Source organism: Felis catus, chromosome B3 (genome assembly GCF_018350175.1).
Source record: "Felis catus isolate Fca126 chromosome B3, F.catus_Fca126_mat1.0, whole genome shotgun sequence".
Lineage (NCBI taxonomy): Eukaryota > Metazoa > Chordata > Mammalia > Carnivora > Felidae > Felis > Felis catus.
In genome coordinates, this window is record NC_058373.1 from 73,911,521 (window position 1) to 73,925,161 (window position 13,641).

Consider the following 13,641-nt stretch of genomic DNA (forward strand, 5'->3'; position numbering starts at 1 on the left):
TGTCGATCAATCGCTTGCCCCGTTTTTATTGGTTTAGCTTCCATCATTCTCCTCAATATACTAATCACGCGCCCCTTTCCACGAGTAATTTTACGTCATTGGATCTTCCCCTAAGTCTGACGAATTTAGTCAGTTCTTCCATTCTATTGGCTGGGCGTGGCTTCTCCTCCCCACATCCTGTTCGGGGCGGAAGTGAGAGGCCCTTATTTCTATTGGCTTAGATTTGCAAGCGGGAGTTGTCTATCAAGTCTATCAGATAAGGTTGGCTCTCCGAAAGTACCGCCCCGGAACAGGCGGGGTTTGTGAAGATGGCGGCGCCTGGGAATCTTGTGAGTTTGCTTCGTTGTGTAGGCATTTCCTTACTTCAGCGGCTCTGGGCAAATAATTGGCGCGAGGGAAAGGAGGTGACGAAAGTAGCTTCAGAGAAGCAACTTCCCTGATACAGCAGGATAAAAGCAGCAGTAGGGTGAGGGGGCTGACTCCTAGAAACCTGGAGGGCTGGCCGACTGTGAAACGAGTCTGCGAAAAGTCGGGAATGTGGGGTGTCTGAAGGAGAAGAGGGTTTTCCTCCCCATACGTCCAGTCTTCTAATAATCCTGAGGAAATAAGTGCTTTTCTTTAATTCTCTCTCCCTCTCATAGGCGGTGCTGGAGTCAGACCTGCAAAGTGCCGTGACACTTTTGAAAAACCTTCAGGATCAAGTGAGTCATGTCACCCCCTTGGGGATGGGTCACTGACAGATTGGCTTTCGTTTTGTGTGCTTCACCTCCAAACTTTGGTCGTTTGAGGGACATATATTTGAATGATACCAAATTCCTTAAGAGTCAAGTGACTTAATGAAAAAACCTTTTCGGGCTAGAATTCAAAGTAATTTATTTCTGCATCTAAAGCAATACAGAAAACTCCAAAAAGAAGTTATCTGAATGTATTTCCTTTATTCTCATAGTTAAAAAAACTAATGCTGGGAAAGGTGATAGGATTTGCCCTTTGGGTAGCCAGCTGTATTGGTTGATTCAGCCAGTACAGATAAGGTACAGTCTCCCCACATCACCACTGACCCAGTTCCCATCCCCTCCCCATGGTTTGATAAGATGATTTCTTTAGCTTTAAGAAGTGGAAATTTGGGGCGCCTGGGTGGCGCAGTTGGTTAAGCGTCCGACTTCAGCCAGGTCACGATCTCGGGGTCCGTGAGTTCGAGCCCCGCGTCGGGCTCTGGGCTGATGGCTCAGAGCCTGGAGCCTGTTTCTGATTCTGTGTCTCCCTCTCTCTCTGCCCCTCCCCCGTTCATGCTCTGTCTCTCTCTGTCCCAAAAATAAATAAATGTTGAAAAAAAAATTTTTTTTAAAGAAGTGGAAATTTTTTTGTACTTTATGAAAAAGTATCAGAAACCATCTTTCCTATACTGTCTGAGAAGAAAGGTAGTAACAATATTTTAGGCTTTGTTTCAGGTGATTTGTTTAGTTTTTGCCCTTCCATGCTCAGAGATGACTAGGTGTATTCTCGTCAGCGGTTTTATTTGGACTAATTTCAGGTGATGGCTGTAACTGCACAAGTACAAGCTCTGACAAAAAAAGTTCAAGCTAGAGCCTATCCTACAGAGAAGGTAAGATGTATTTGAAGAGTCGGCATTCCCTGACTTCTCAACAGCTGTTTCATCATAAATTTATTGTGTGGTACTGGAACTTCAAAGATGAATAAGATCCAGTTTCTGTGCTGAAGTCTAGGAGAGGAGACAGATCAAAACAATAGGTATAAGCAACAGCAGAATTGCTGATGAGTCATAATGAGTACTGTGCAAGCCCAGGAGAGAGATTAAATAATTGCCAGAGGAACAGAGGAAGTCAGGGAAGGCTTCTCACAGGTGGTAACAGGATTGTGCGGAATAAATAGGACTCCAGGGAACAGAAAGAAACAGCATGTGCAAAGGGACAGAGTCCTGAAAGCATGGTGATATACTGGGAAAGGAGGTCATTTAGTGTGGTTGGATGTACAGTGTGGGGGTGGAAGGTGGGGAGTAGGAAGTAAGACTAGGAAAGTAGTCACTCTGTGAAGAGCCTTGTAGGCCAACTGAGGAGTTACTGTTGTATTTCATCCAATCTAATGCTGTTAATTTGGGACCTGCCACTTATTTTGTATAAAAAAAAAAATTCGGCCTGTTAACATATGACATAACATTAAGGTACCATTGATTAAAAGATACATCCTGACTTTAGAGATGTGAAAATAGGAAAACAATATGCATGTTAAAATTGAAATATGGTGGTTTTTAATTTAAGGTCTTGTAGAACCTTCTTAGGGATCATTGGATATGGAGCAGTATAGAAGGAGGGTTTTGGATCCTTCTTGAAGGATCCTTGAAGTGGAAAACTCTTGTTTTATATGCGGAGTTTTTGTTCTAAGATATTACTTAATATACTCCATAGGTCAACAAAAGTATGAAAATCATTGTGGTAACTTAATGAGAGTCACTGAAAGATTTTTAAATATGGGATTTACAGAAGATTTATGCTTTAGAAAGATAGCTAATAGAATTTTTTTTTTTAATGATTTTATTTTGGGAGGCACCTGGCTGGCTCCATTGGTAGAGTATGTGACTCATGATCTTAGGGTCATGAGTTCAAGCCTCACGATGGGTGTGGAGCCTACTTAAAAAAAAAAAAAAAAGATTTTATTTTTTAAGTAATCTCTACACCCAGTGTGGGGCTCAAACTTCCAACCTAGGGATCAAGAGTAACGTGCTTCACTGACTGAGCCAGCCAAGCGCCCCTAGAGCTAATAGTTTCTAATATGTTCCCCTTGCCTTTTCTATCTCATTATTCAGTTTTGTTCTTACCTATTTTTATTTTTATCTTTGTGTTTTCTTCTTTTTGATTTTTTTCTCATATGCTTATAGCTCTATTTGAACTTGACAGAGTCCAAGCTAGTCAGGAAGAACCTACTTCTCAAATTCTTGGCTGGTTCTGGGCTGCCAGCATATGTATTAGATCACTATATATTTGTTTATTCATTGAACAGAATTTAGTAACTTATCTTTCAGGACCGAAAATTACTAAGTGCTTTACAGACTATAGAGTTCTTTCATATTATCTTTTTTAAGCTCGTAATTACTCTTCGGGGCAGAAAGGAAATACTGTATATGCTATAGATGAGGAGACTGGGGTCATGAGATTGAGTTACCCATTATTTGACTACCAAATGCCTAATTCAGAGGTTAAACTCAGTTTGTCTTTAAATTCTTTGCGCCTCCACCTGTTACCACACTAGTGCTGATCTCCAGCAGCTTCCCATGTTTGTTTAAAAATACCCAGGGCTTTGGTGTTGGAGTCAGACTGAGTTTGAATCCCATACTCCTCTAATACGTGTGTAATTTTAGGCAGAGTATTTAACCTGTCTGAAATAAAATAGGTCTTCCAAGGGCTGTTGACTTTTTCAGTTTCATTTTAAGTAGTCACAAAGACTTTTTTTTTTTTAATGTTTATTTATTTTTGAAAGAGAGCACAAGCAGGGAGGGGCAGAGAGTAAGGGAGACACAGAATCTGAAGCAGGCTGCAGGCTCCAGATATCAGCACAGAGCCCAGAGCCCAACGTGGGGCTCAAACCCACAAACCATGAGATCATGACCTGAGTTGAAGTTGGATGCTTTACCAACTGAGCCACCCAGGCACCCCAACTTCTTTAACAACTGTAACTTAAGTGCCCTCCTATGTTACTCATATGATATTTGCTTGATTATCTGACTGTAAATGTAATGTGATTTTAATTTTAGAAAGTTTGGAAGATGCATAGAAGCATAAAGAAGAAAATTTAAAACCAATATAATCACCATTCTGAGATAACCACTGGGGTATATTTTTGGGAAATTTATTTTATTGTAAAAGTAATGTATGCCTGATGAAAAATACTTTCACAATACAAATGCTCCATTTCTTCCTTTTCCTCATCTTGATCCCCATGGAGAGCAGTTGTTACTAGTGTGTTATCTTCCAGAGATTTTTCTCTGTGTATAAAATGTGTGCGTCAGGGGCACCTGAGTGTCTCAGTCAGTTAAGCGTCTGACTTCAGCTCAGGTCACGATCTCATGGTTTGTGAGTTCCAGCCCTGCGTCTGATTCTGTGCTGACAGCTCAGAGCCTGGAGGCTGCTTCAGATTCGGTGTCTCCCTCTCTGTTCCTCCCCTGCTCGCACTCTCTCTCTCAAAAATAAATAAAGATTTAAAAAAAAATTGAAATAGGCTGATGGGGGGTGGGAGGGAGAGGAGGGTGGGTGATGGGTATTGAGGAGGGCACCTTTTGGGATGAGCACTGGGTGTTGTATGGAAACCAATTTGACAATAAATTTCATAAATAAATAAATAAATAGAAAGAGACCCCTTAAAAAAATAAAATAAATAAAAATTTAAAAAAAATTGAAATAAATAAAATGTGTGCATCATACTCTCCCTGCCTTAACTGAAACCATACTGTAGTGTAGAGAGTGCTGACATGGAATTAAGTTCATGTCAGTATGTATAGATCATTGTTTTTAACCGTATCACATAATTGTATGGGGATAAAAACCAATAATTGTTTTGATTAAAGATTGAACATCATATGGTGACAAAATTTGTCAAAATTTGGAAGGGCCTTAAAGGTAGAAGCCAAGGATATGGTTTTCCACACAGACTCCACAATAAAGAATTGCCCATTCCCATATGTCAATGGCCCTGAGATTGAGAAACCCTACCATAGTAGTTTTGGGGACATTTTATTGATTTTTGTGCTCTTACTGTCTTGCAGTAATTCTCAGAGCTTTGCTTCTCTCATAATTTTCTTAGTGGCCGTTTTAGGTACAGTCACATCCTTGAGACTACTCCAGATACCTTGTATAAACTGATGAGGGGAAACTTGAACTTGGAAAAAATTACCCTGTTTACCCTAGGCTCTCCTCCTGTTTCTTTGGCTAAAACTGAATTGGCATCTCTTACTCTTTTGTTTTCAGGGTCTCAGCCTCTTGGAAGTGAAGGACCAGCTACTGCTCATGTACCTTATGGATTTAACCCATCTCATCCTGGACAAAGCCTCAGGAGGGTCTCTTCAGGGACATGCTGCAGTTCTGAGACTGGTAGAGATCCGCACGGTATGAAGCATTTCGCATCTTAGCGTTCTGGGTTTCCACAGCCTGAACCCTGGGACTGTCACACAATAGCTCTCATTTAAGTGGGTGTTCTCATGATTAAATGAGGAAACCAAATGAAAAAAGTATTTTTTTTTTCACCTGCTCTACTTTGTTTATATTTTAGATGCTTTATCTGGCAAGTTAATGTAGAGGCTTTGACATGTTTAATTTGGGGAAGGGAACATAACCCTATTTAACCACATTATAGGTTTTGGAAAAGCTTCGTCCCTTGGACCAAAAACTGAAGTATCAGATTGACAAGCTAGTCAAGACTGCAGTGACAGGCAGCCTCAGTAAGTGGCAGAAGCTGTAAGATTATGTGGGGACTATCATAAATTTCCAAATCTTGTAAAATCCCTTGTTTGTGCCCCACCCCCCCCCAGGTGAGAATGACCCTCTCCGTTTTAAGCCTCATCCCAGCAATATGATGAGCAAGGTAAGGGATTGCATTCACCTGATTTTCCTGAGGGCTCAAAGCCTGAATGAGCCTCATGGTGATCCTGGATCTCCTGGGATTCTCCTATTACTGTTGACTCTTGTCTTGTGCCTTAGAATGTAGAGTATGAGATTTTCCTTTCTCCCCTTTGTTTATATTCCCAACTCCCCAGGGTACTCTAGCTTTGGTTTTACGTAGTGTCTAACACTTGCTGAGTTTATGGATTTTGCGTTCCTTTTGTAGTTGAGCTCTGAGGACGAGGAGGAAGATGAAGCAGAAGGCCAGTCTGAAGCTTCAGGAAAGAAATCTGTAAAAGGAACAGTTAAGAAATACGTTCCACCACGCTTGGTTCCAGTACATTATGGTATGAACTGTGTCTACTGCCTCCTCAGCATAAATTGTGTCTCTTTCATCTTTTTCTCTGTTCTGGGATAACCCTCGCTGATTTTTATCATATAGATGAAACAGAAGCTGAGAGGGAAAAGAAACGCCTAGAACGGGCCAGAAAACGGGCATTGAGCAGCTCTGTCATTCGTGAACTTAAGGAGCAGTACTCAGATGCTCCAGAGGAAATCCGTGATGCTCGGCATCCTCATGTCACCCGCCAGAGTCAGGAGGATCAACACAGGTCTGAATCCTTGCAATTGGAAATTGTTTTCTACCCCATGGAGACCTGTCCTTATGCTTTGGATGGATATGATTAAGTCTGGTACCAAGAGAATTCACATTATAGAGAAAGTAGAGTGGAAAATGGGCTGATAGTTTCTAAGAATTAGGGTTGGTAAGTACAGAATAGGAGCTCGGGAAAAAATATCTTCCCAAGTGTTTAGGCTGAGCAGATGCTATACGAAGAGGAATATGTGCAGTTCCGCCTAGTGGGACTTTAAAAATTCCGTATTTCACTGTCACAACTCTCACTTCTGTGCAGAAGCCAATAAAGTCAAGTTTTTATAGTGGCATCAAGAATGCTAGACAGGTTCAGGAAAGAAAAGCAGGAAAGTGACTATAACGTGAATACAGACTCATCAACTTTGCCTGGGCGGCAGTCTCCACTGTTGATAGATTTTAGTGAAGGGGCTCATGTAGGAATTCTGTTCCTGAAGGTGAAAGTTTTTTGGTATAATAGTTTAAATATTCTTATGGATGGGCTATGAGTTCATCTCTAGGGAGGAGGGAATTTCTAGCATAAAGAACATTGAGGAAGCTCAATATGTGCATTGATCTTAAATATTATATTGACTTGCTGTGAAATTTCTTGAGAACTATTTGAAGAAGGGGTGAAGATTTTTAGCTGCAGCTTTCTGTGTGTAGATTGAACATGTTGTAAACTGTGTTTCTGTGGCAGGATTAACTATGAGGAGAGCATGATGGTGCGTTTAAGTGTCAGTAAGCGCGAGAAAGGACGACGAAAACGAGCAAGTGTCATGAATTCACAACTTCATTCCCTCACACACTTTAGTGACATCAGTGCTTTGACAGGAGGAACACCCCATCTTGATGAGGTAAGGCTGCGATACAGTGGTGGGAAAGCAGCCTCCTTGATTTCAGCCAGGTGCACGTGGGGCTCGTTACCATGAGGAACACGGAAAGGGGTGCTGACACCTGGAAGCACCTGCCATTCCTTCACTTTTCCATCTGTCTCTAGGACCAGAATCCTATTAAGAAGCGTAAGAAGATACCTAAGAAAAGTCGAAAGAAAACAGGTCAGTGAATGGCTAGGACTTGGATGGTTAAGTGCAGAGTAGGAAGTACGAATTGGGATGTCAGCTGTCTGGATTTGCCATCTTAGGTCTCAGACCAACCCCTGTAGTTACCTCTTCCAGACTGAGCATTGATTTTTTAGAAGTGGGCTTTCTCTTTTTTGCCAAGCTGAAAATCAGCATCATTCACAAAAAAAAAGATTTCTGGGTTCTGTTTCTAAGGTCCCACAGTTGGTGGGCAGGCTTCCTTAAGTAGGACTATGAAAATGTCACTTGAAGGAACTGTTTTCCAAGTTTAGTTTCATTCCTACTTCTAGTCCTTTGTCCTGGGAGGATGTACAGAGTACTGTCTAGGGGACCCAACCTTCTTGAGCCCTTTTCTCTAGGTTTCTTTTTTTCTGTCCCCTCAGCTTTTCCAACTGTCCTTTGCCTTATTCTTGGTTTCCCTTCCTTTCAGGTTTTCGGAGGCGGCGGTGATGATGGGTGTACATATTTGTATATCTGTTGTTATCCAGGGATACTTCTAATTTCACTGTATGTAGGTTTTGTTTTTTTTTTTTTCCTTGAAATTCATTAATTGTTTGCTCTGGATATGTGGAAAGATCTTTATTAATAAAATTGATTTTACTTACGAAATGAATCTGCTTTTGCATATGTATTGTACGACTGGAATCACTGGGTGTGGGGTTTTTCTGGTGAGATGGTAATAAAAGGATAAAGGGAAAGATGAAATTTTGCAGGGGGAGTGAGAGAAGGTTGGCTTTATGGTTTGTTTTGATAGTTTACTTTTCTCAGAAGCTATAAATTGGTTCCTTAGCAAAAAATGTTGAGAGATTAGAGTAGTGTAATCAACTCTTCTGGCCCACGTGGCCATAAGTTCGTGTATGATTTGTTGTAATAGAGTGCAAGTCATCTTAAGATGTGTGGGTTTTGTTAATGTAACTTGCTGGCCACTAGATGGGGTCAGTGATTCAGGAAACCTTGGTTCATGACTAGCAAAAGCTGTATTGTAGAACCTTTTCTCATTGTTAAGTTACTCATATCTCCACTTCTGAATGTTTTTCTTTTCTTCCTAAAATAAAATAAACATAGGGCTGATCTTTGGTCAGTTATAGGGAGAGAGTTTATCCAGAGAGAACAGCAGAGTGAATAAGCAGACTAAAGTGTGAAGAATCAGTATAGTCTTGTGTTTTGCAGCCTCTTTGACCTTCCTTTAACTAAGGTCTTAGTTCACCAGTCAGTTAAAGGCCAGTCCTTTTATAAATGCTTGCAAAGGAGTGCCAAAAAAATAGGCAGATTGAAAATTCCTAGCTTGAAGATCAAAAGAATGAAAATGTCACCAAAATATCTGCCCAAGTCAAGAGACTGGTAGGAGTTACATATCTGAGATCTTGTATTCTGTCCAGAGCACGACCTCTGTTGGTGGGAGAGCCTTTAGGCTTGGATAATACAGAAGGTGAAAAGGGGAACCGGAAAGGACAGGAGTTGAAGAATCTGTTGAATAAATTTACTACAGTTTTTTTAAGTGCTTAGGATTTCATGAAGACCTAATTTTGTGTCTGTATTCCTGGGCAGTGTCATGGAGAGAAGTAGAATTGGGTTATTGCATCACTAAATCCTTGGTTCTGAGTCCTGTGAATTTGGACTTCTACTAGTCTGCCTGATCAGGGCAGGGTGTGTTTTTAGTTGGCTGTAGCCTGATAGAAAGTAGGAGTCAACCTAGTATTGTCTCCTGTTAACTTGAGCAGATCACTTAACATTCCTGGCCTTCGATTTTCCTTAGCTGAAAAATGAAGGTGTTAGACTGAATCTCTGAGATTTCTTCCAGAATGGGCTTATTTCTAGGGCCTTGAACTTTTAGTCCGTTGTAGTCTGAGTGAGCCTGACCTGCCTAGGGCCCTAATACTTCTATTTGTTCAAGTGAATCTAAACAAAGAGCCATGGAACAGGTTTAGAGATTCTTTTCCCTTTCTGGCTGAACTAAGTGGACAGGAGGTTCAGTTCAAAAATACTTAGTTAGGACCACCTCATTTGCTTCTTAGGACTGACTATTGCATTGGCTTCTCATTTATTAAGATTTTTGGGTTACAGGAACTGCCAAGGAAAAGGAAGTGGTGGTGTTTTTTTTTCTCCTAAGATCTTACTTTGTGTTACATACTGAGCTAAGAGCTTTATACATAATCCTTACAAATTGTAGATCATCTCTATTTTACCAGTAAGGAAACTGAGACACTTAGGCAGTCTGCCCAAGGTTACATTGCTAATAAATGAAGAGAACCAGTACTTGAAGAACACAATTGTGTGGAGGCCCTCAAGTATCCTGGGGTTCATGAAAGTCTTCAGGTTGTTTGTTTTTCCTTTTTAAAAATACTGGTAGGTAGGTTATAGAGTTTAGCTCCCTCTTCCCTACTGCCCCACTCCTGTTCAAAGTCTTGTCTTCAAAGAAACCACAAGTTCCAGATACTGTTCTGCCCTCTTGGTGTTACACCAGTGAGTTGAACAAACAAAAACCTGTACCTTTGTGGATCTTCTATTAATTCAATCCAGTCTTTATTCCCAGGATATCTTGTTATCCCTGGTTTCTAGATGATAGGCACTATTTGAAAAAGATTTTCAACAAAATGTTGAATAATTTCTGAGAATATCTGCCCCAGAGTCATCAAATACTGTTTAGAGTATGCTGCTGACAAAGTTTTATTTGGATTCTCAAAATGGGAAACAGGCATAAGTGAAGTTACTTTAGTTAAAGTGAGGATGAAGAAGCCTAGAGCTCTATGTTCTCATAGCCTGCTTTTCCCAAGATTTCTGAATAGCTGCAAGCAACCTTTAAAACTCCATAGAATGGGGTACCTGGGTGAGTTAGTTATTAATCATCTGACGCTTAGTGAGTTTGAGTCCCACTTTGGGTGTGCTCAAGCCCCACTTCAGAAAAGCTTGTGCCCTGCTTTGGATGAGCACGAGTCCTGCTTCTGGTGGACATGAGCCCCGCTTCTCTCTCTCTCTTTGTCTCTCTCTCTCTGCCCCTCGCTCACTTGTGCCCTCTCTCTCAAAAAAAAAAAAAAAAAAAACCAAAACACATAGGATATAGTTTGATAACCACTGTTAACAGTAGTAGAGCAAGGGAACGAAGCATTCAAATCTCAGGGTTTCTTTATGGCTGATGTTTGCTTCTCTTGTATCCTGTATTCCTGCTCAGAGATTCACTCCTCTGATTGTTGAGACCCTATGAATGTCCGATTTCGTCAATGCACTGCTAACAACAGATAATTTCCAGTGTTCACTAAGTGATGTCTGTCACTAGTTCACATGAGCATCTTGTGATAGTAAAGAAAGTCTTGGCCTTGTTCTAGTCAAATAATTTAGTGTCTCTGCCTTAGTTTTTTCATCTGAGGAGGGGGGAAGAGGGTTTGACCAAGACCTGTTTTTCCTTATTAGCTTTGTTTTGTTATGATTTTATGAAGAATTGGGGAGATGTCTGTCAGGAGTTCACAGCAGTCTTCATGGATGTATTTTTTTCATTAGAAAAAGATTTTTTGGTTATAAGGAAGGGATGACCTGATTGTGTTCATTTTCAGTACCATGGAGAGTTCAAGCTTTCCTGTCTCATTCCTTTCCTTGGGTTGGCGGAAGGTACATAGCTAAACCAATCCATAGAGCTGCATGGTATAGATCTGCCACTTTGCAGAGCCCAGTTTATCTATCCAGTCTCCAGTTCTGATTGGTAGCAGATTGAGTGAGAGTCAACAACAGTCCTGAGTATCCCCATCCTCCCTGGGAGCTATTAGATGTGTAAAGCTCAGATCCTTGTTTAGACTTATCCAAACATGGAGGCATGTGAGTGAACTCCTGCCTTCTGCTTTGTTGGTAACATCATTCATATTGTGATGCGCAAGATTTTTAACAGCGCTTGAGAAGAACTCTGTCCCCTATTCTTTGCTTACAGACCCTTGAGGAGACTTAAACTTGCTGTTTCATTTCTTGGCCTCAGCTTCTCTTTCTGCCTCTGCATGGAGAAAGGCATCACTGCTCTGGCTCTCTGCCCAGTCTCGCTTTTGTATTTCTTTGATCTCATTGTTGAGAGGGTCTCAGAGAAGCCCCAAGAGTCGTGCCTTCGCATGTTTAAGCTATTGATGCTCTTGAAATAACAGAGCGTCGCTGTGTAAGAAGTATATTAAAGGTCTGTCCTGAACAAATTTGGGTCAATAGGTGGCAGTAGTCACCTAGTCCCGAGGCCCTGACACCCCCTGAACACAAGCACATTTGATGGCCATTATATTTAAGGTTGTGAGAAAGGAGGTCACATTGAAATAAAAATGGGGGGAAAACAGCCCTTTTTGGTGGGATCCAGGGAATGCTGAAACGTACTGGATTAGTTCTGTGGGGGTGTTGTACGGGGGAGATTGCCGTCAGCTTGAAGGGCCCTGGTAGGAAAGCAGGGCCTCAGGATTGGGGGAGGACTCCGTGGGTACTAAGGTTTCTGAGAGCTGGAGAAAGACCGTGTTAAATGAGGACCAGTGCTGAAAAGAGAGTCTAGGGTTGGGGGGGGGTCGGTGGCTAGTAGAGACAGAGAGAGTGGTGGAGGAGGGAGGAGCAGAGCTGTGTGAAGGGACCAGGGAAAGGGTGGGCTGTGATGGGGAGGACTGCGGTTAGAGGGGGAGGGGGAGGCTGCTGCAATACTGAGCCTATCTAATGGGGGAGGGGAGAAGAAGGGAGGGGGATATTGGTCTGTGCTGCAGCTGCATTGGCTCCCCTCCCCCACACTTCCCAAGGAGCTGGAGCAGTGCTGGCAAATCTGTCTTCATGTATTTATTATTATTAAAAATGTGACGGATCCTTCCTCCCTGGAAGTACAACAAATACCACTGATCACATTTCTCTCTCTCCTCCCTCTGAAGAGCTTTTGCATTCTCCCTTTCATTCTTTCCACCCTGTCCCCCTCCCGGGTCTGTTTGACTGGTGGGGGTGGACCCTTCCTTTTCCTTTTCTGAGCTTGGTGGCTCCCTGGGGGTTTCTAATGATGGTTGGGAGTTTCAAGGCAATGCTGGGAGGAAGCAGCTGAGTGAGGGGCATCCATGGCCCCAGGGAGGGAGCTGTACTCCAACATCCAGTGGGGAAAGGAAATCACTTGGAAATAGAGATAAAATCCTTTCTCCAGCTAATGAAAGAAGCAGGCACACTCGTCCTTTACAGTACCCGGCATTCCTTCCTTATCATACCCTTTTCTCCTGCCTGAATTCTGAGGGGAAAACCCCCTTGGAATGGAAAAAGCCAGGAGTTACATGGCCTCCCTCCCTTTCCTTGTTAAGTCCTTCTTTTCCCAAGAGAGCCATATAGAATTTATTCTTCTAGCCTGCGTGTTGGTTACTGAGAGGTTTGAAGGGCAGAAGCCATGGCTTTCTCCCTTCCCATCCGCACCCCAGACTTCCATGCCCAGGTGGGGGCCTCTTTTGTTGCTGTCTGTAACCCTTCGTCATGCCCATAGGTGGTGCTGCTGTTGCTCTGCATGCTAAGCCCTCCTCCCCAACACCATTCCTCCCACCCCCTGGCGCCCTCCCTCTTTCCCCAGCCCTCTACTGCCTGATTGTTATTCCACCGACGTCTCCTCTACTGTTCCCTTCCTCAAATTAATTTTGTGGCGCTCTTTTTTCCGCAGTGCCATCTTCCCCTCCCCCCTGCTCCAGCTCTCTTGCATTCTCTATTTCTCTCTCTCTCTCCTTCTCTCTGAAGGGTTTCTGTCTCCTACCCCTATATAAAATCTGCACTTTTCCTTACTCCCTTTCTTTTTCTTTATCTCTTCTACTGTTGGCATCTTACAGATGAGTCTCCTAATGAAAAGGGGCTATGAATGAGTGGGTGAGAAGAGAGCAGGGGATCTGAGGGGTCAGTGTTGAGGTCTAGGTCAGGAGAATGACAAGTTCTGTGAGGGAAGTGAATGCAGGTGCGAAGTAAAGGTATCCTTTGCTGTCAAAATCTGTTCAGTTCCTGGATTTGGATAATTAGAACTCAGCTGGCAAGGGAATACTGTGCTATCTGAATTCACAGAAAACAGAATTTGATTCCATGTGCTGGGAAAATGCGAGATGGGGGGGGGGGGGTCACAAGAATTCAGATAATAAGGGCTTCAGCCAAAAACTTCTGGTTTCGATTGCTAAGGATAGCTGTGGTTTTGTTACCCTGTTTTTGAAGACTCTGGAAGAAAACCATGCTCTAAAACCTGTTCTCTGGTCCCTCAGGAGATGCCCTGTTACTGATCTTTTGAGTCCTGAGAAGGTCCTTTCCAGGACAGCTGTGATGCCTACTTGAGGGGCATCCTGGCTGTAGGAACTCAGTGTGCTCCTGTAGCCTGCTTCCT

The 13,641-nt window shown here is 42.5% G+C and overlaps 1 protein-coding gene across 2 annotated transcripts; it reads left to right on the forward strand.

Annotated features, from left to right (window-relative positions):
• Window positions 1-232: 232 nt before the first annotated feature.
• Window positions 233-7,929, forward strand: NGDN (neuroguidin). 2 transcript variants are annotated; one of them, XM_003987561.6, is made up of 11 exons: window positions 233-329; window positions 642-701; window positions 1,532-1,603; window positions 4,977-5,114; window positions 5,362-5,446; window positions 5,537-5,589; window positions 5,833-5,953; window positions 6,049-6,217; window positions 6,935-7,091; window positions 7,235-7,292; window positions 7,747-7,929. In XM_003987561.6, the coding sequence occupies exons 1-11, from the start codon at window positions 309-311 to the stop codon at window positions 7,764-7,766; spliced, it is 954 nt and encodes a 317-aa protein (XP_003987610.1). In that variant the 5' UTR covers window positions 233-308; the 3' UTR covers window positions 7,767-7,929. The 2 variants fall into 2 exon arrangements, with proteins under 2 accessions (XP_003987610.1, XP_006932811.1); XM_006932749.5 differs by lacking the exon at window positions 1,532-1,603 and having other exon boundaries at window positions 251-329.
• Window positions 7,930-13,641: the final 5,712 nt, after the last annotated feature.